This window comes from Humulus lupulus, chromosome 1 (genome assembly GCF_963169125.1).
Source record: "Humulus lupulus chromosome 1, drHumLupu1.1, whole genome shotgun sequence".
NCBI lineage: Eukaryota > Viridiplantae > Streptophyta > Magnoliopsida > Rosales > Cannabaceae > Humulus > Humulus lupulus.
The window spans coordinates 40,190,606-40,212,773 of NC_084793.1; the positions used below are offsets into that span (position 1 = coordinate 40,190,606).

A 22,168-nucleotide genomic window follows, 5' to 3' on the forward strand; every position below is an offset into this window, starting at 1 on the left:
CCTCCAATTCCCGTTATTCTCAATATCCTCAAATGCTAATAAATCATATCCCATTACCCTTTAATTCTTGGTAATGTTCTAATCACCAAATTACCCCGAGACTCACCCCGAGCCCCGAAATTAACCCCGTTATGACCAGACCGACAACTTGCATTCTGAGATCGTCTCATGTCGAATGGCTTGAACAAATCTACATATAACGTGGTATTATTCATAATTCACTAACATGCATGTAAATACATAATTACGCCCTCAACGGGCCAAATTACCAAAATGCCCTTATAATTAAAAATAGACCCATATGCATGCATTTATCATCATATTATAATATAATTCACATAAACATGCATATAATCATTTAATAACATAATAAATCAACTATGGCTCTCCCAGCCTCCTAATCAAGGTCCTAAAACTTATTAGAAATTTTGGGTCATTACAATTATTTTCAAAATAACTACTTTAAAATCAAATTAACAATTCAAATATTTTGTTTTTGAATCTTCATCCAATCAAACCAAGCTTTTAATGGGAATTCACCATATAGATTAGTGGGCCTCGAGGAACGACTCCAGTGGTAACAACGCAACTAACTAATGATTTTGCTACATTCTTAGCCCATCCTTTTTAATTGATTGATCAATTTCAACATAAAATGTATCATCATCCTAGGGGCCGACCCTAGGTTTAGGTGGACTAGGCTTGTGCCTAGGGCCCCCAATTAAAAAAGACACCATATTTTGAAAAATTGTAATTTTTTTTTCATACAAAAGGCCCCAAAAATTTACAAAAGTACAATTTATATATAAATATTATAAAAACACCAAAATTTTCCATGGGCCCTAATGCTCACGGCCAACCTTGTCAACCTCATCCTCATCCTCAAGCGTGAGTAAATCATACAACACGACCAAATCTTCATCATTCACGATGAACCAATAAAAGAGTTGGAAAGAAGAAAAAACAACTCTATAATATACCACCATGCACAAGGGTAGAAACTAATACTAAACAAACTTGGGAAAATATCAGTTTGGCTTCTGTATTTTTCCCGAATACGCGATCGACCATTGTGTTTTGTTAAATGACTATTCAGATCCCGTGTTTTACAAAATAGATCAAAATAATACCTTATACCCAATTTTGGTCAAAAAAATTTCAAATATAATATTTTATTTTTTGCTCTTCGACCACTTTCTTCGCTTCTATGAACCTATTGCATCACTAAAGACCTAAAAATTGATCTTATAGTTGAAAATATTTTGATCAAAATTAGATATAGGGTACTATTTTGATTCATTTTGTAAAACACATAATTTAAATTATCATTTAACAAAATATAAAGGCCAATCAAGTATTCGTTAAAATCGACAAAATTTCATCAAACTTGTTACTTGGATACGCATGTTCAAACAATATACATATGCGAATTTCATAAGTTCGATTTTCTAGATGAAATTGCTATATTAACTTTTACCACGACCAAACCAAAAGAAAAGAAAAGAAAAGAAAAAGATAAGGATACAAATGTAATTAAACCAAAGCCCAAAACTTGGCGGGAAAATTCTCTCTTGGCGGGAATATTGTGTGCATTTCTCCGTGATATTAGTTTTCTAGTGTATCTTAAATTTTTCATTGCTGCCTTTGTTAAAGCGATTTATCCCAAAATTTATCTCTTAGGGTTTTTTGAGATGTTCTCCGCCAGCCAGTTCGACACCCCTTCCGCCTTCTCCGGTGCTGGCTTCATGTCCTCACAGTCATCTCAGTTGACCGATGCTGGTCCCTCTCCGGCAAAGGTACGCAACCCCATATTTTTCTACCTTCATTCAATATTGCCTAATCTTCTGTTTGGATATTGAGAGAACGGAAGAAGTAAATCCTGTATAATATTGGCGATGACCTAATCATATATTATCTCGTTTTCGAAGATCTAGATTAGATAGTTCTTTTTCATTTTTCTAATATGTTGGTTCATCCTTTAATGGTTTTTCATTTTTCTTTTCCAAGTATGATAAATAGGGGTATTTTCATTTTGGGGGTATGATCTTTGTATGATGCTAGTTGGATCCATTGCTATTGCAGGGTCGTGATAGTCATGGGTTGATTCCAGTGACTGTGAAGCAGATTAGTGAGGCGCATCATTCTGGTGATGAAAAATCGAATTTTGTGATCAATGGTGTAGAAGCTGCCAATGTAGTACCCTTTACTGTTTGCAATTGTTTTTTATTTTGTAATCCTCAGATTGTGGAGATTTTGACATGATCTAATGCTTTAGGTTACTCTAGTTGGAATGGTGTCTGACAAAACTGAAAGAAATACTGATGTCAGTCTATTTCTGGACGATGGAACAGGACGAATCAAATGCAGAAGATGGTACATTTTATTTTTATTTTTTTATTTTTTTCTTTTTAACATTCATATTCAATTTGTACAATCAGGATCGTTAAAAAATTGATCAAGAGGTCAAATCTATGCAAGTCCGACTTCATGAACTAAACAAATACAGCCAAAATGTAAAGCAAATAATTTTACATACATGTAGGATGTGAATGACGAGACATAATAAATTAATGGAGTATTTGCATGTGAGCTAAACTAATGCTTACAATACGTGAATGACTAGATTTTGTCTTCCATCCACACTCTATATCGTTGATAACTAGTTTAAATTTGTGTTTATGCTATCAGGGTGAATGAGAACTTTGATGCAAGGGAAATGGAAGGATTAGAGTAAGTTCCAACCATTTTTCTGAATAATACATGGTGATACTTAATTATGGAAAACTTCTGATCTGTTTGTTTCTTTATCTTCATTTTTTAGAGACGGCATGTATGTTCGGGTTAATGGGCACTTGAAAATATTGCAGGGTACCCGACAATTGGTTGCCTTCTCTGTGAGGTATGGGCGGGCTGAATGGTTATAACTGTTTTTTTTTTTTGGGTCACATGACTTCGAATATGCTCCTGTTCTGTATAATTGTTTTGATAGGAACAACTGTAATCTTATTCTCTTTCTCTTTGTGATTTATTTACCTAAATAAGTATTATTTCTTGGAATGGAGTGATGCTTATGTGAATTTAGACATCATTTTTTACATGTTAAAATTTAGTCCTTACCTTCTCTTCTGTGAATGGTATTTTGTTTTTCATCCTTTAGTGTCACTGTCTATTGTGAGAAATGTTCAGTTCTGTAAATACCATTTCAAAATATGTGGAAGAAAGTTTAAAACGACTTTTGTATGTTGTTAATGCGTGCAAAACTCAAATATTTACCCAAATAAGTATTATTTCTTGGAATGGAGTGATGGCTCTGAAATGGACATCATTTAAAAATTAACTTTGTCTAGTCCTTACTATTTCTTCTGTGAATTGTACTTTGTTTTTCATCCTTTAGATGTATATATGAACTTGAACAGGTGAATCTGAAAACAATCAGTTGTTTCATGTGTTTCAGGCCTGTGTCAAACTTCGATGAAATTTCATTCCACTTTATCGAATGCATACACAATTACTTGCAGAGTTCCAAATCTCAGGTAAATATAATTTGACATTTGTGCGTTATGAATGTCAATGCGTTATCTTGATGGTGAATATGCAAATTTTGTGCCATTCTTCATACGTTAATGTTTTTATTCTTGTTGAAGCAGCCAGGAAATGCTGATAATCAGACTCAGGCTGCAGACTCTGCTTTTAGCACTCCTGTGAAAAGTGTATCAAATGGATTTCAGATAGCACCATCCAGTCAGGTATGAGTTCTTGCTAACCAGGCTTCTTTTCAGAATGTAGTTTTTGATGGGTAGTTTGACATATGATACTTTATGTTTTTTTTTTCTTTTTCTTGTAGTTATCTGGGGAAATTAGTTTTGGTGCTCCAAAGGGCTGCGATCAGTTGGTACTTGACTATCTGCAGCTGCCTTCAAGCATGTGAGTTGTGCATTAAGATTGTCTTTGTATCATGCTTTGTTCCCTTTTCCAATATCACACTGTTCATTTTTCAGATGTTGTGAATTCGTTGATGTCTTAAGTTACAACAATTCTTGTCACAATTTTCTCATTACAACTTGTTTAATCACTTGTTTGATGTATTCTTGATTGCAGTGGGAAGGAAAAGGGGATACACAGGGATGAGCTTTCCCAACAGCTTAAAATTCCCTTGGAGAAAATTATGTACTCATTCTAATCTGTGTCTATTTATATGCATGTATATTCCATTTTTACTTAGTATAACTATAAGCATGTGTAGAGCAATGTATGGTTCTTCAGCAGTTTGTGACCAATCCAATTTATCTTAAATCACATTTTTGTTAATTTTGCCAGGGAGTCCATTAGATCTCTTGAAGATGAAGGTTTGATATATTCAACTATTGATGAATTTCACTTCAAATCAGCTGCGTAGGGTTGATCTATCTTCCGCTTGGAGTACCTGTCTGTCAGAGTTTTACTTACTGTACATTTCATTTCAATCTCTAGAGTTCTTATTATTAGGATGTTCTAATGGTAGTTCTAATGGTAGACGTTTAGTTACAATGGAGCATGTTATACTCTCTGTTTTGGTGAACTTAAAATGTTTTGCGCTTTGTAAAATGTTTTCTAATTTCCATCCTTCGTCCTAGAGTCAAGACTAGAGATTAGAGATGATAATTACACTAGACTAAATCGAAGTTGAGATGAGTTACAGACATGCCCTTTACTTGCAAGGCGGGGTTGGCCACATTTTCTTTTGCAAGAGTGATGAGGTTCTCTGAGCCGGTTCCACTGGAAAAGGCCATTTTTAAAAAGGACCTGAAATAAGTCAATTATTAACCATATATGAAATAACAGCCATTAGCCCCTGTAGCTTTTAGAAATTTAATACAAAGTTGTCGCCGTTGGCTCTAAACAGACCTGTGCGAGGCTTTCTCGTAGAGCACGATATCACATTTATCTTTTTTGGAAGATGAAGCAAATTGCAATTCATTTATTTTATCGGTTATCTTATCTCTAAGGCAACTAACAAAAACACCCATGAAGATGTTAGTCTTCTCCTGGCTCATGAGAATTGCCTACCTACAACAACAATAACAACAAGAGTCTGTTGATGAAAGTATCAACATCTCAGCTCATGTGTCGTCCACCTTGCTCCTCGTGGTAATGACACCAGGCCTCATGGTAACGGCCAAGGCTCCAGACTACAATGCCTATTGTGTGGCAAATCAGAGGCCATGCGGCACTTGCATATGCTATTGAACATATAACCCCTCGCTTCAATGCAACTCATCAAACGGACATGTTCAAGCTCTAGTTGCATTACTCGTGGCTTCTTTATTCTCGTATCACCTCACGCCAAATACGGCCAATCTTAACACCTCTTCTGTCATTGTTTATTAATCATATAATATTGATTAAATAAATTAAGATAGTGATACAAAATAAATTGTGAGTTGTGTAAGATATTAAGCTTAGAATTATTATTTACTTAAATTTATCAGTAATAGAGTATATAATTGATACAAATTATGAATACGATTATTAGGATGTTTTTGGTTTTATGACAAATAAGATTTTTCTCTCGAATTATAGTCCTTTGGCAAAAGTGTCCAGAACTAAAAAAATATATTGAAAATATACCCGTTCGATACTAATTGGTCAAGCTAATTATTTATTTTTTAAAAATGATTTTTAAACATTTTTTTTTTAATTTTTAAAAATATTTTTTTCAATTTTAAATTCAATTAAAATATTTTTTAAAATAATTAATTAACTTGATCAATTAAATACGACAAGTGTCTACACTTTAGATTTGCCCCAGCCAAGTGAGCAAAAACAATAATTTTTTTGACAAAATATAACTAAAGGACACATTTTCAATAGTTTCTTTAATTCAGGGGCATTTTTGCCAAGCAAAATAAATTGGGAGGTAAGACTCTTCGAATGCCATAATTCAAGAGAAGAAACCTATTTATGTGCAATTTTAAAGTGCCAAAAGTGGACCAAATAACAATGGTACTTGCGATATGTCACCTAGCTGGCATGTAATTGCTTGAACACTTCATTGAGTGTTTTTTTAGTCGTTTTACTCGGTTTAAACACTTCAAGAAACCACCAATTCACTCATTTATGTCCATAAACGTCGAATAGGTGTTTGGTAACAACCAAGGGATGGTGGCTGAGGGAGAGGATAGCAGTGATGGAGACTATGATAGATGGGGAGGAAAGTAGTTATCCTCTATGATGTTTGGTATTAGAAGTAAAATTAAAAGGATGGAAAGGAAATTAATTGTTTAAATTAAAATATTATCTTTTCTAACATAATTATGCATTACTTTGTTTAAGGATGAATATAACATTTCGTATATTTTATTTTTATCTTTTTGTTAGATTCCTCCATTTTTTTTAAGAGATTGAAATTTATGGGTTTGGAGGGAGACCTCTCTTTCTCTCTGTCTATCTTGCCAAACAAAAGATTTCACCTCTTTCTTCATCTCTCTCCCTCCACCCGTTTCTCTCTCTACCAAACATAGTGAATTCAAAGGAGAGTGTAAACTCTATAGTTAGATGTTATTTGGTTGCTTGAGATATTTTATATTCTCATTCTAAGAGCACTAGGCTGGGAACATAGACTTGATAAACCCTAAAGGCTCTTTCCTTGAGTTATTCTCAATGTGTTCTTGAGAGAGAGGAAATAAGTTTTTGGACAAAATATTTTGAGACCTATTCAAGTCTAATGATCCCTTCCATCTCTACATTATGGCGTTTTACTTATATTTTGTGCTTTAAGTTTGTATTCTTTTCTTCTTCTTATTCTTTATCATTGCGTAATGTTGTCTTTATTTGTATTATGTGTTTAAGGTTCACAACTTTTTAGTGACAGCAAGAATAATTTGGGACAAAATGTCTTTTAGTCAAAATTTGTGACAAAATTTAATTTATTTCAATTTATAATTTTTAGAAAGTCACAATTAGATGCGGTAACTACAAGCATTTTTAGCCACCATGAATAAGCTTAGTATGCACTTATGATTGATAATGAGTTTACTAGGCATACTATTATTTTCCACATTGTATTTTGACCTTTGAACTAAACAATTTTTATAAATGAGTATTGGTCTTTTGTAAAAAAAAAAAAGTATTTTGAGTCACAATTGATAGTTTTTTTTTATGACTGTTGACGCGGTTTTTTGTCAACGCGTCAACGTGGAATTAAGAAATTTCTAAGAGAGTATTAGGCTTGCAACAAACCGTAAAATAGGAACACACACGATTTACGTGGTTCAGTGATTAATATTCAACTAATCCACGAGTCAATATTATTACTATATTTTTCACAAGAGAATTGTTTATGAAAATTCCTCTAGAGTTTCGATATACAAGAGTTTTTTGTCCTTTTTCTTGTCCATTTTGTCTATATTTATAGGGGATTAATGGACATGTTTTGATGACTTACAAATTTGGATAATTTTCCTTATTACATTTATTACATTAATTGCTTGATATTCTCCATTAACTAGGAAAAATTACAATATTCTATATACAGATATAAATCCCGAGTGGATCTGTACCTGTACCTCCAGTATGTCGGCCGCGAGCTGAAGACTTACGACGTGAGCTTAAGGATTCCAAGATAGTTCGATTTGCATACTAAGTTATTCGTGGGGGTGTTCATCAAACCGCCCACATTGTACACAATTTGTGGTTTGGAACCCTTCGCGGTGTGGTTTGTGGTTTTGAATTTTATATATGCGGTTTAAACTGCATCGATTCGTTATACATATTACTTTTTTTTATATATATATTTTTTCAATTTTACATCATTTCAACTTAATACATATATAATTATATAATATAATATATACAATATCTAGAAAGATTATCATGTTTCCTAAGATTCTAACACATATTCTATTTCAACCTAAAAATATTTCTCCTTAATCAAAACATTTACTTCTGTTGTCCGTGTTTTCACCACCAGACACGTGAAAATTAGGAGTAATTAGTGACAAGTAATGCGGTTCTCAGAGTGGGAACTCTTATAGGAAACCTAAACCGGCCAAGTCATGGATGTCTCCAAGTGAGGCCACGCCTAGAGGTTTGTCTTCGAGGTGAGGAAGTCTTCCGATGAGGCCATGTCCTGAGCAAATCTCCAAGTGAGGCCACGCCTCGAGGTTTGTCCTCGAGGCGAGGATGTCTCCGTGTGATGGCATGTCCCGAGAAGCTCTCTTCACTCGCCCATCTCCTAGGTCTAGGATTCTGGTCCTTGGACCTGAAGTAGCTGCCAGGTGTCAGTTACTTCGGGTATGGGCTCATAAGATCATCTGATAACTATTGGTAAGCCTCAATTAGTAGTGTTTAGTTCGTAACCTCGACAATCGGCATTTACCACAACGTCGCCTGACATGGGCGAGCATGCGCTGCATCCTGACTGTCAGAGACATGTTCCCTATAAAGTTGGTACACAACTTTCTGCAATGGGTCCCGTGCAATCTGCCTGGGTCGTAGTCTCTATATAGTGCAACCCTTTTTGTATTAATTCAGCATTAATACCCCAAAAGTGGGGAATTTGTATTAATGATAGATGATTAACCTTAATGACCCCAACCTCTATAAATAGGGCTTGGGTATCTCCTTGTAAAGGGTTTGGATTTTTATAGAGAGAAACTCTGTAACTCAGTGCAACATATACGCTACCTGAGAACCACCATTGAAGCTTGCTCTAACAAGCTTCAAGCTCACTAAATACCATAGACTCGTGGACTAGGGCTCTATTATAGCCTGAACCACGTAAAATCCTTGTGTTCTTTTCCATTATTTTCTTTAAACTCTAAGATTAGGTTGATAGCGAAAAATGCAATCAACATTTTGGTGCTTTCATTGAGAGCGTGAAGAAAGCTTGTAGAACATAGCCATGGTGACCACTCAGAGAAACGCACCAGACGATGTAGTTCCTCCAGTCGGAGTTGAGGGAGGAGAAACCAGTTGTCCACCACCGCAGGACCTCCCTAAGATGGTGGAAGACTACAATGAAAACGTCGAATACGACGACGTAGAAAACGAGTATTATGAGGAGGAATATCGACACCCTACAGACGACGGCGTAGACGACCAAAAGTGGTGGTTCTTCGCGATCAGGTGGCCACTCAGCAGCAGAAGCTCGACACCTAGGAGGGTGATATCGCCGCCTTACAGGAGATGGATAATGCCATGAGGGCTACTCTGGCGGCCCAAGGACTGCGAGTGGACCCCCATGGCGAAGTACCAACTAGGTAGCAAGCTGGTGTGCCACCTGTGCACTTAGTTGGAATGCCACCTGTCGACCTAGCCGGTGTGCCTCCCAAGCACCCGGCTGATGTGGCGCGAGATCCGCCAGGACGTCAGCGCCCATGGAGTCCAGGGCGTTCTTCCCAGACGAGCCAATACGGATCGCTTGAGGCCTAGAGGTGGTGTCCCCCGAGCACCTTGCCATCACCATAGGAACAACGACTAAGGAGCCAATACTCGAAACATCTCTGTTAACCAAGAACGTGACATCAGCATCTCGGTTAACAATGAAAACATTGAGTTCGACGGGGAAATGAAAGTAGCATACCCCAAGGGCAGTGGTGCATTCCGAGGCCAAACTGACCTACGATATGACCTGAATGCTCGTAGGTGTAACAAGGCTTTCGGGCGCGAATCCGAGAGGAAAGACTAGTCAGACCTCCAGGACAACCTCATGTTAGGGTTTTATGCCCTAATTAAAACCCAATTTCTTTGTAATCTCATTTATTATCAATAAAAGAATAGAAATCATTTTTTGACTTGGTCAATCACTTTGCTCACATGTTTTATTTTCATGATTATTTGTTTAATACAAACTTATATTAAATCACGAGCATGTAGCTAATCATATTTATAGTGACATAATCACAGTGGAATATAAATATGATTATATGTTCAAAATAAGTTAGTCCTAAGATTAGTCAGTGCACATGATTTACACTGACTTGCCAATCTACAATATGATCAACTTACACATTGTAGTGTTATGTTCTTTCTAGAACATTAGCTAAGTAGATAAGATCAGATGTATTTGTTACATCGGACTGGAACGATATTGACAGTTGATAGGATAAGTAAACATATCGTTATTATCTATTCTAGTCATATCATATAGTTGACCATAGGTCAATTCAATCTCAATTCTGAGTGGTTAGTATTCTAACTGATTGTATTATTTGAGTTCTTTGACTTGTTCGTTACCAGCTTACCCTACGGACTAGCCCATACTTACATCTTGGGAACTCGGTAGTATAATTGAGTGAGAGTGTTAATCATAGATATGAACATCTATAGCTTTTGATGAAGAAGTGAAACGATGGATTCCTTTTAGTTTGGTTCAAGGTGTTAAATGATAGAGATCTTATTTCAATAATTAATTTTAGTTTACTGAAATATCATTTACAAGGAACTAAGTGTTTTAAGGATAAAATACAATGAGGGGTAAAATGGTATTTTAGTCCCATCTCATTGTAGACCGTCTATACAGAATTGAGTGTCAATTATGGTTGTAACAGTGGATAATTAATATCATATCTATATTTTTTATAGAGCGTTCTATGAATTCAAGAGTGCAATTCCGAGTCTTTAGTGGAGTCACAAGGAATTAATAAATTAGTAAATTTATTTGTTAGATTTATGATAACTTATTGGAGCTTGACTTCATAGGACCGTGGTCCCCACTGTACCTTGGATAAAATCATCTAGATAGTCTCAATTAATTGATTTAATTATCAATTAGAATTATCAAAGTTGACCAGGTCAATTTTGGATAGTTTCACAGAATTATGTAATTTTGAGAAGAAAAGAGAAATTATGGCAGATTTATTAATTAAGATAAATTGATATCTAAATTAATAAATAATTTTAAATCAAGGTTAAAATTATAAATAATTAATTTGATAAAGGATTTAATTAATTATTAAATTAATTAAATCAATAAAATATAATACAGGCCTTGATTTTAAGTCCAATGGGAAATTTCACGGGCCTAAAGCCCATGATAATTTCGACCTAGGGCTGTTAATTGACTATTATTTTATTGATTATTTTAATTAAATAAATGACCTAACTAAGCCTATAAAAGGAGTGCAAAGTGAGCAATGAAATCAGAAATTTAGAAGTAAAAAACACAAGTTTCTGATAGTTTTTTTAGATTCTCTCTAAACACAAGTCTTTTTCTAAGCTTCTTAGTTCTTTTCTTTTCTTCTCTCTGTATCTATCTCATGTGTTGAGAATTGCCCACTCTAGTCTAGGTGATTCTAAGGATACTTTGGAAGACTGTGAAGATAATAGAAGATCAATTCAGTTTCTTGGTAATACTTTGCGACAGAAAGGATACAAGGGTTAGAGAAACTAAAGGCAAGACTCATTCATTCTGCTGCGTATAATGTAAGTATTCTTATCATTATTTATCTTTAAATTCAATTTTAGAAACATGTTCTAGGTTATCTCATATTAATTTGTTTAATATTAGATCTACATGAAAATAAATAAAGATCCTGTAGAAGTTTCCCAACTGGCCTCAGAGCCTTTGATAATCTTTATTTTCATGCATGAACATGTTAAAAATTTAATTTTTTTATTTTCATGCCTTTGATAATCCCAATTTTAGGTTATTTTGTTGTGTTTTCTATGCCATTATTTTTTATATATGGTTTATTTTGTGTAAAACATGTTAAAAGTTAATTAGAAAATGTTTTTGGTTTGAAAAATTGCACAAAATTTTTTTTTCGAAAAAATTTGGCTTGGTTGCCCATGCGTGCGCTCACTGCGCGCGCACCAGCCACCTGCTCGCGCGATGAACAGTGCCGGGTACTGTTCATCCGATTTTTTTAATTAAAGAAAATAAAAATGTGAAAATTAATTATTTATAATCAAAGCCAAAAATATCAGATTTATTTTTGCATTTAAAAATGTTTTTTAAAATAAGATATTTTTGTTAGTTGAGATTTAAATAATTAGATATTTTTACAAAGATTCAAATTCAAATTTAAAAATAGACTAACAAATTAATTTTAAATCTTTTAATATATTAAAATATTAGAATTAAGATATTAGAAATTTATGATATTTTCTTTTAAATACTTGATATTTTTATTAAATCTTTATTTGAAAATATAAATATTTGTTTATTCTATAGTTTTTAATATTTAAATTATTTGAAATTTGAAATTTGTTAGTTAGATATTTTTATGGATATTTGAATTTGTTTAACTATTTTAAGATATTCTAGGGTTGTTATAGCTATTAATATTTTATTTTTTTAAAATGTTAAAATATTAACTTATTGTTGTAACAACATAAGATATTTTTGAAAAACAGTTAAGATATTGACTTTAAAATTTTAAATTGGTTAAATTTTGAAAAATATCAATTTTTTTCAACTAATTAATAAATTTTTTTTTTTAATAAATGGGATTTAAATTAACTTTGGTTAATTGTTGATAAATCCTATTTAAATTAAATGAATATTTTTTTTTTCAAATTAACCTAAACCAAGTTGATTGTTGATAAATGAAATTTAGATTAACTATTGTTAATTGTTGATAAATTTAATTTAAATTAACTTATTTTTGAAAAAATTTAATTAATTAATTTTTTTTGATAAATTCTAGATAATTAATTGTGATATTTTTACAAATGAAATAAATTGTGGTATTTTTGCATAAATTCATAGAATTGCTCATATAGTAACATGATTAGGCCCATCCAATTATAACATGCTTGTTTGCACTATATGTGGTATTTTTACAATTGGGCTTAGATGCATATAGTGACCCATATGTTTGTTAGATACATGAATTTTGCTAAATAAAATATTCATAAAATTATAGGTTTTATTTGGGCCCATTAGAATATGTAAAGTTTAAATTCCTCTCTTGTGGAAGATTCCACTTGTGAATGCCCATTTGCTTCGTATGACTATAGTTGGCCTAATCAATTAATAACAATTAATAAAACGAATGTTTAAATTTTTGTCTTTTGGACTTGTTATGGAAGATTGATGGCTTTATAGTGGGAACGGCATATTGGACACAACCATCATCCATACAAGCACAATTGTTAAAGCCCATTTACCTGGGTTGGACTTAATTGTATAGGTTCATTATATTAGTTAAACCTAAATATTGATTAGCAACAAATTAATTCTAAATTAATTGAATTTGTTTCAATGTGACACTTTAGAATTAATAGGAAATTATAGGACTTTGGTTTTAAAAATTGTAATCTTAATTTTTTTTTGAAGAACCATAGTCATTAATTTTCTAAACATAAATAATAAAAATACTATTTTTAAAATTTTAATAATGAGCTTATTTTAAAAATTATATTTGATCTCCACCGTTGGTTTAACACAGTCTATAACTTAATGGGGCCTCGGGACGCTTTGATTTGTCCCCCTACGGAAGGTGTTCATTAGTTATTTTGACAAGGTTAGATTTCAAAAGATAGATAATTATATGTCAAATTCTACTAGACTCACCCCTACGGTGACTACTAGGACTAAATCTATGATTATCGAAACTGTGGGTCTAGCTCATAAAATAAGAGATTTTGTTTTCTTATTTTGATCGAATAGTAGGTTGTTAATAATGGTGTCCATTATTAAATAAGTTTACAACTTTATTTAACTAGTGATATTTTTGACTCTCGCTAACGGGGACATGTATATCATAGATTAGTTAAAAACTTATAGAAATAGAGATGTGATTGTTTTTGGTATTGTTTCTCATATCTTATATATTTTTGGTATATCTTGTGCTATTTCTTGAAATTTTGTGTGAATAGGAGTTTTATTGAGCAAATGTGAATGATTTCTATTTTATTGATAATTTGTAGTTTTAAGTTAAGTAGTGTCTGTGTCTACTCTCATCCTTTCTCAACTTTCGTTGGAGAAACTCACTAGAGAAAACTTCCTTAATTGGAAGCAGAATATCAACGTAGAGTTGATTGGTGACAACTCCGAGTTCGTCATGATTGAGGAATCCACAGAATGAGCACTGTGTCCACACGTTCTTGATGGCACCGTAAATGCTTGGATAACACCGTCTCCGCACATACGTGATGACACCGTAAATGCTCGAATGGCACCGTGTCTGCCCTTTCGTGATCAACTCAACTATGGTCTGACACAGCTCATGAACGAGCATCAGAATTTCGAGTCTATCATGGGTGGACCTAGTAAGAGAGGAGAAAATAAGACTACTGCTGTTGCTGCTGATCCAGCTAAGGCTGAAGCTAACCAAGCTTCGTCTTCGAAAGCTGGAAACAAGAGGAAAAGTGGACTAAACAACAACCCCAAGCCTGCAAAGACAAGTGCACAACCTAGTGCACATATGCCTAAGGGGATAAACAAGAAAAACAAGAAAGGTAAAGATAAGTGCTTTCACTGCAAAGAGAAGGGGCATTGGAAACGAGATTGCTCCAAGTTTCTAGCAGCGAAAAACAAAGGTAATGATTATATTTCATTTATCTTAGAAACATGTGTTTTAGAGAATGATAATTCTGTTTGGATTATTGATTCTAGATCTACCAACCATGTTTGCAACTCTTTACAGCTTCTTGAATCGTGGGAGGAAGTTGACAAAGGCGGCTTAAAGCTTAGAGTTGGGAACATCGCGTTCGTTGCGGTCCAAGCTAGAGGAAGAGGTCGTCTGAAGTTCAGAAATAAATACTTAATTTTAAATGATGTATTTTTTTATTTATTCTGGATTTTAGTAGAAATTTAATTTCAGTTTCCATGTTGCAATTAGAACAATTTGTTATGACTTTCACAAGTTCTAATATATCTATTTCTTCCAATGGATCACAATTGTGTATTGTATGTTTGGAAAACAGGCTTTATATTTTTCACCCTAATGAACTCCTCACTCTTAACAATGATTTATTCAAAGTAGCTAAACCTAGGCCCAATAAACTTCAAAATACCATTAACGATAATATGACGTATTTATGGCACTTGAGACTATGTCACATTGGCTATGGTAGGATTCAAAGACTTACAAAGGAAGAGCCTTTGAGGGAACTCACCTTAGGTGAATTATCTGTAGCACCCACATTATTTTGATATAATATAGCCAATAATCACATGATTGCATTGCATTACATATCATACAATATGTATAATTTGAGCATATGCATATTCTTATAAGTGTTTTCATGTATAAGTATAAAAGTTGTGTATGTGATGTCTATATGTATGCTCAATATTATTAACCTTGTGGCATTTGAGTTGTCTTTTATGGGTGTTTGACATGCTCAATATATAAGAAAGTATGAAAAATATGGACAAGGCATGGAATTAAGTGATGAAAGTGAGATATAGAAGGCAAAATAGGTTAAGTAGTGAAAAATAGTACAATGTCGATTACTAGTATTTCGGTGTAAAATTGAGTATTTATGGATTTACCAAATGTTATCGAGGTATGATTAAGGTCTCATTGATGATGTAAAAATGGTTTTAGAACCATTAGATCAATTCTTGATGGGAGGTATACATAATCAGTGGTATTGATGCAAAGTCAAAACGAGCTTAGCATAAGTGCGCTACGCTCGATCGGGTAAGCATAACTATTGGGTATGAAGTCATATGGACCTAAGGATTGGTGTGAGTGTTTTACACATAAGGATAATAGGCCTAGCAGATGATTAAGTTGAAATTATTGAAGTGATAAGGTTCTCATAAGTCAAAAGGTGAAATGATGAGATGAAAGGTGTCAAACTTTGATACAATAAGGCTAAATCATTGAAAATAAAGAAGTTTCATCAACCTTATCACTTTGCACGACCATTACTCTGAAAAACAAAGAGAAAATAAAACCAAAAACCATTTCTTGGCTGGTTTGAAGAAATTCTAAGGAGATCCAAGTGAAAGCAAAGCCAAAGAAGTAGATTAAGCTTAGTTCTAGCCTTTTTATGGTAAGTTCTTGTACTTGGAAGTTAAACCATATTTTTGAATTTTTCTGAAAGCTTATATATGGTGTTTTATCCTTTTTAAGATATTTCTTGGGGTTTCCAAGTGGTTTGAGGTTTAGAAAAGCTTGAAGAGATTGTTTTCGCCGAAAAGTTGCTCGGTAAGTGAAATTTTGTGTTTTATGAGGTTTTTGGGGTTCTTGGAGTACAAGCTGATTTTTGGTTATTTGATTGAGTTTATAAGAGAGTATATATGTTTATAAATGTTTGAATAGATGTGGAGACTCATTTAATTTAGGTGATGATCTAGGAAATTAGAATTTTATCAAAATCGGTATATGATAACTTTATGATGAATTATGTTGGTATTTGGGATATATATGGTTATGGCAGGTTATTTGATGTTGATTATTGGTTGATTTTGATATTTGAGGATAGCTAAAATTAAGGGGAAACTTTGTCAAAATTTCTCCAAATGTCTAAGATAAATCTAATGCTTGATCTAGGTGGTTTAAGGCATTTTAGGCATGTTTTGGGTATGAAATTTGATATGATGTTTTATGGGTATTTTTAAATGAGAGGTTCAATGTATTACTGCCATCATTATGATGAGAAATCCATGCCATTTTCAGGATAAGCACATCAATACCTAAGACACCACTTGTTACACGGTGAATTATATTTTGGACAGAATGTAAGTAAAGTACTCAACTGCAACACAAGAATTACATGTTATGTGAAAGTATGCACTATATGAATATTTTGTGAGTAAGTGGTATTAACATACATTGACACTTCATCATAAATTTTTATGCATGGCATAATAGTGATATGGTAAATTATTATATGATATAAGACCATGCATGATATTATGATGATTAATTATATGATGCCTTTGCAAGTTTTGTGCAACATAAAAGAAAGTTGTAATAAGAAGTTTAAGTTCAGTGCCACTGTTTTGAAAAGGCAAATGAAAGTGTTAATAAGTGTAAACGGAGGCCTATAGTAGGCTTATAGTGGCTGCCCAATAATTTGGGCTAGGTTTTAGTGAACCAATTATATTGTTTGCCATGTTTCCATTTTTATTTCTCCTTCGTATGAGTTATTGTTATATGTATTGACACCACAGTGTGTGGCCGCCTTAACTCTTGAGCCCGACGGGGCAAGGATGGAATAAGGTTTTTAATGTGCCCTATTGTGGTGATGGCTATCCGGAGGAGAACCCATGGGATTTTATATTGTATGTGTAACAAGCCCTGCAGGCATTGACCAATTCAAACAGTGTGCACAATATTAAGGGGCCCAAAATTTTAAAAAGAAGTTGTGTATGTCCATTGATATTGGGTAATCATTAGCATTGCATGCATTACTTTGCTTACTGAGCTTTAGGCTCACAGTTGTCTTGTGTTGCAGGTAGAGAAAGAAATGTGTGAATGACATGAGGAGAACTGAAGCATGGTCCTGACCCTGATTTGTACATATGAACATATCGACCTTTTGTGGGTTATTTCAGTTATCAGTGAGATGTTTGTAATAAAGTGTGAAGTTATGTTTTGAAAATAAATTGGGTTATTTAATACTTATGTATAATATGTTTGAGACAGACTTTATGTTTAATGTAAATAATGTGAAATAAGTTTTCATGTTTAAAAAAAAAAAAATGTCCAGACTTCCGCAGTAATAAATTATGATATAGTTTTAAAACGTAACACCTCAAATATGGTTTTAACTAAAATAAGTGAGGGTGTTACATTATCTGTCTATGAATCTTGTCTAGAAGGCAAACTGACCAAGCGTCCATTCTCTACAAAGGGTGATAGGGCCAAAGAACCACTTGGACTTGTTCATTAAGATGTTTGTAAACTTTTGGATGTACAAGCCATGGTTGGTTTTGAGTATTTCGTCAGTTTAATTGACGATTACTCTAGATACTCATGTCTTTACCCAATGCATAGGAAATCATAAACATTTTCAAAGTTTCAGGAAAACGTTAAAGATCTTGCGATCTGATAGGGGTGAAGAATATTTGGATATGTAGTTCCAAGTTCATTTAACTGAAATTGGGAATTTATCACAATTTACTACCTGTTGACGCCGTTTTTCGTCAAACAGTGAAAGAAGAGCACATAAACGATAGTTAATAATGGCCAATTGAAATAAAACAAATGTAAACACACGATTTTTACGTAGTTCAGCAGTTAAATCTGCCTAGTCCACGAGTCTTTGTTATTAAACTCAAGATTCTCTCTAGGAATTCTTCAAGAATGAATTCTCCAGAGTTTTCTCTCAAGGATCAGAATTTCGGTCCTTTACAATGATGCATGGCCTCTCTATTTATAGAGAAGGCTGCAGAATACTATCCCACATATTTTGGGTAGTTACTCTTTTTGTATAAATCAAATAAAATGCTTTAAATGCCTATATTCAGATATAAAAGGAAACGTCCCCTGAAGACCAGGAGACGTATAACTGACCAAATAATATCCCACGATTCTAGGGGATTTACAATAATAAATGAGGATTACATCTCATATTTATAACACTTGTAGATATTCAAGGTGGTTATCGCATATCTCTAAGGCTTTAGCCTCCCAGGTTTCCCGTCATCTATCGAGCTAGGAACATCTCCCGAGGCCACATGGCTTTCGAGATCGTACGTGTGTCGAGCTCGGGACCCTTGATCCGAAGTCGTCCCTGAAGATGAGTGTGTTCCCAGAGCTATCTTCCGAGATCATGAATACTTCAAGCTCACCATACTCGAGGTCGTCTATATCCTATAAGCTCGACATAAAATCCTGGAGCATGTTTCCAACCTTACGAGTCCACTTATTTACGAATCCAACTTTCGAGGTCATATTTAACACGGCTCGAAATCTGGGTGTAACATCTTGCCCCCTCAAAAGTATTTGTTCGAATCCCAAGAGAAGGAAACTTTTGAACTACTTTCTTTGAGAACTGTACCGTCACACTTTTGGAAATGGACACGTGTCAGCTGGGTATTGCTTAATTTTGGTACTTGAGTACCTTGGAAACACGCCCACGATCGTCCGTCTGACACCTTTTCGGCGCCATCTTCTCATTGATCCCTAACCATTGGATTTTACAAGGATTTTGTTCAACGTTCCAGATTAATCCCTTTTTCCCACCTATATATACAAGACCCTACTCTTCGTCTTCATTTTTACCTTCGTTTACCAAGAGCAAGAAAAGAAGAAACAAGAAACCAGAGACCTCCTCATAAAAATTTTCCATTCTGTGCATGTTTTCTCGGCCAAAGAAACAAAGAAATCCTGGTCTGTTCGAGTCAGTGAGTTCCTATTTGCAACCTCTTCTTCAATCAACAATCTCTTTGTAGTCGCCATTATTGTGTAAGTAAGCAATCTCTGTTTCCCATTTTGTCAGTTTTTATTCATGCTGTTCTTGCTGTGTACGTGTATATACTGGTTTACGTCCTTAGCATAATACGATAGGAGGTTTTGATCTGATAAGCTCTTATACTTTTTAGACTTCCATCCAGGATTTACATCTCTGGTTCATACCCAGTTTTCATATTTGAATGAGGTTCCAATTTTTCTGGGTTTTGAAATTTTTAGGCAACGTTTCTTGTACACTAAGTTTTCGGATAAAAACATGGGCCTTGATAAATGCACGAAACCCAAAGACGCCTTTCCTGGTTAACCGCCACTCTTCTTTCCCTTGAATTTCAGGATTTTCAAAAAATTATCCATGCTCCTTTTCTTTTTCGTGGAACACACGCTCTGACTCCTCAATAAGGGTCTTAATATTTAGTGTCTTGTTCCTAAATCTCCGAGCTCATCCCATTGAGCTCGTGATTGTTGCATGCATGGCCCTCACCATTTTTTCTTTCTTGTTAGATGTCACAGAATCTGGAAAGACGGTGGGGGTCATTGCTGGCAATCCCTTACGAGCCAAAATCTCCGAGCCCAGAATCGTTGTTCGCCCGGAATCAACGTCGGATAAGAGAATACGAGCTTGCGCGCGAGCAAGAGGACATTCGAGCTCACTACCGCCGTCAGATAGACGAAGTCATAGAGGGGAAGAGGAGAGTTCTTTGGGAGGCCATCTATCCGGAATCCAATTCAGGTCCTAGGCCGATTCCTCTCGATCCTGCTTTAAAGGTTACTGTCGCATACCCCCCCGGAGAGCTCAAATTTTCACTAATGGGGAAACCTTCCTCCTCACAGCCGAGGAGAGAGATGTTCGAGGCCGAGCTCTACTGGAGCTCGGTTACCACAACCAGCCAAATAACTGAAATCCTGGCTTTCCATGGCCTTGGTTTGTCGGGCACCTTGAAGTGTCGAGCTCCGACTGGTCAAGAACGGAGCTGCTTCGCCCCTGGCGGCCGTGAAGCCACAGTGAAATATGCGGCGTGGAGCCAGGAGCACATGAGGGCAGGAGCACTGCTGCCCTTGAAGTATTTTTTCAAAGACTTTACTGATTTCGTTGGGTTGGCTCCGTTCCAACTCAACACCAATTCGTACAGGGTGCTGTCTGCTCTGAGGTCCTTGTACCACGAGCTGGGGTGGAAAGGACCTTCACCTCAAGAGATTTTATATCTCTTTTGTTTAAAAAGTAACCCCTCCCGAGATCGGGGAGGGGATGGCTTTTACTACCTCTCGAGCTACCCCAAGGAGACGAAGGTTTTTGAGGATCTTCCCAACCACCCGCCTGATTTCAAAAGAGCCTTCTTCTGGACAGATGGTCTGTCCCCGTCTCGACATTATTCGTTCAGGCGGATTCGTAAGTATTCTCGTTACCTTTATTTCTGTGTTCGAGACTTTAGTTCTTAAATCCATATTTAGTTGAAATGTGTTTCGCCTTTCAGCTAATTTTCAGCGTCCCACCCCTGATGAAGCAATGAAGGGGCACAGAGAGGCCTTGCTCCAACTCCCTTATGGCAGGAGGTCTCTCTCGTACCTATTACATGAGGGCAAGCTCTGAGCTTGTGGGCTGTTGGGAGAGGGCCAGTCAACCTTTGACTGGTCCAATAAAAAATATGAACACTGGGAGGAGGTGCCACTGCCCACAGGCGCCCTTCCTTCGAGGAGAGAAACGAGGCCATCACTCCCAGTTCGCCTGAGGAGTTCGCGATCTGGGAATGAGGCCAATGATGAGGCTTCGAGCTCGGATTCAGATGAAGGTAAAGTCCTCCCTACTTCGAGAATGTGGTCCCCCACTTTACTAAAACACAGGCCCAATAGGTTAGTCTCGTGCCCACAGGATAGATACCACTTCTACATATGGAGTTGGGTAGATGACTGTGTCCATAGGTTTGATAGTGGGCTTGGGAAATACGACACCATGTACACCACGGACGAGGTGTGGAATGGGATAGCTGTGCAGTATGGGACCAATGATTATAGGGACCTCTCGAGGTTATCACCTACTTATAGGGAAGGCACTCCCCCCGCCTCCTCTGAAGACGGGGGAATTTCATGGTCCCCAAGCTCGAGCTCGGGGGAGAGTTCCAGTTAGGTTTCTTCTATCATCACTCTATATCTGTGATACTGAAACAACTTGTGTGCTTCACTTTACTCACCGTGTTGTGACTTGTGCAGGCGAGATGGACTCCGACCTTGACACCCTCATCGACACTGCTGGTGCTAAGAGGAGCAAACGCCCTAGGGCGGGGTCGCTGAAGACCGGCCAGCCGGGCAAAGGCTCTAAGAGGTCCAATAAAACACCTCCCCTTGCTCCGCTAGTTTCGAGCTCTGTTGCTGCGTCGACTACTCAGGCCGGCACTTCCACGACGGCGCCATCCTCGCAGGCCGTCGCCTCTGCGGTGGCACTGACTACACTGGTTGGTGCCCCCATCATGGTTGAGCCCCAACCTCTTGTGGTGGGTCAATCATCCTCTGCTCCGCTTTCCAAAAGGCCTTCTGCTTCCCGAGTTCAGAAGCTATCAATCTCCACCCATATGGACGCATATGCGGTGGACAATGCTGCTGGGTCCCATGGATCCACGCTGGTCTCGGATGTCATGTCCCGGATCGGCCAGAGCTATGGCAGCCTCGAAGCTCCCCAGTGGCAGTGCTTAAATGATACTCGAGACTGCACTGCTCTTTATGAGAAGAGTATCGAGCACACCGCCGCGGTAAGTATTCTTCTATACTCCTTCATTTTCTACTTGTAATCATACTGACCTGGAGCTAATGGTGGTTGATTTCCTTTTCAGGCTCTTGCCTTCACTGCTCAGCTCAATTACCAGTTAAACCATCAG

The 22,168-nt window shown here is 35.9% G+C and overlaps 1 protein-coding gene and 1 long non-coding RNA gene across 3 annotated transcripts; both read left to right on the forward strand.

Annotated features, from left to right (window-relative positions):
- Positions 1-1,621: 1,621 nt before the first annotated feature.
- LOC133791641 (replication protein A 32 kDa subunit A-like) lies at positions 1,622-4,681 on the forward strand. 2 transcript variants are annotated; one of them, XM_062229562.1, is made up of 10 exons: positions 1,622-1,796; positions 2,083-2,193; positions 2,276-2,373; positions 2,689-2,730; positions 2,822-2,899; positions 3,455-3,533; positions 3,645-3,746; positions 3,845-3,924; positions 4,099-4,167; positions 4,318-4,681. In XM_062229562.1, exons 1-10 carry the CDS (start codon positions 1,692-1,694, stop codon positions 4,394-4,396), a joined length of 843 nt encoding a protein of 280 aa, XP_062085546.1. In that variant the 5' UTR covers positions 1,622-1,691; the 3' UTR covers positions 4,397-4,681. The 2 variants fall into 2 exon arrangements, with proteins under 2 accessions (XP_062085546.1, XP_062085550.1); XM_062229566.1 differs by having other exon boundaries at positions 1,624-1,796; positions 3,648-3,746.
- An 11,117-nt stretch (positions 4,682-15,798) lies between these two features.
- Positions 15,799-17,510, forward strand: LOC133823444 (uncharacterized). The gene is made up of 4 exons (XR_009888342.1): positions 15,799-15,933; positions 16,014-16,088; positions 16,560-16,621; positions 17,341-17,510. It is a non-coding gene; the product is annotated as an uncharacterized LOC133823444 (long non-coding RNA).
- Positions 17,511-22,168: the final 4,658 nt, after the last annotated feature.

Bases quoted from the DNA above. Each gene is read 5' to 3' on its own strand.
- LOC133791641 (XM_062229562.1), top strand. From the start codon at position 1,692: ATGTTCTCCGCCAGCCAGTTCGACACCCCTTCCGCCTTCTCCGGTGCT. The intron at 2,374-2,688 runs GTACATTTTATT...TTATGCTATCAG, and splicing joins CGAATCAAATGCAGAAGATG to GGTGAATGAGAACTTTGATG. The intron at 3,534-3,644 runs GTAAATATAATT...TTCTTGTTGAAG, and splicing joins TGCAGAGTTCCAAATCTCAG to CAGCCAGGAAATGCTGATAA.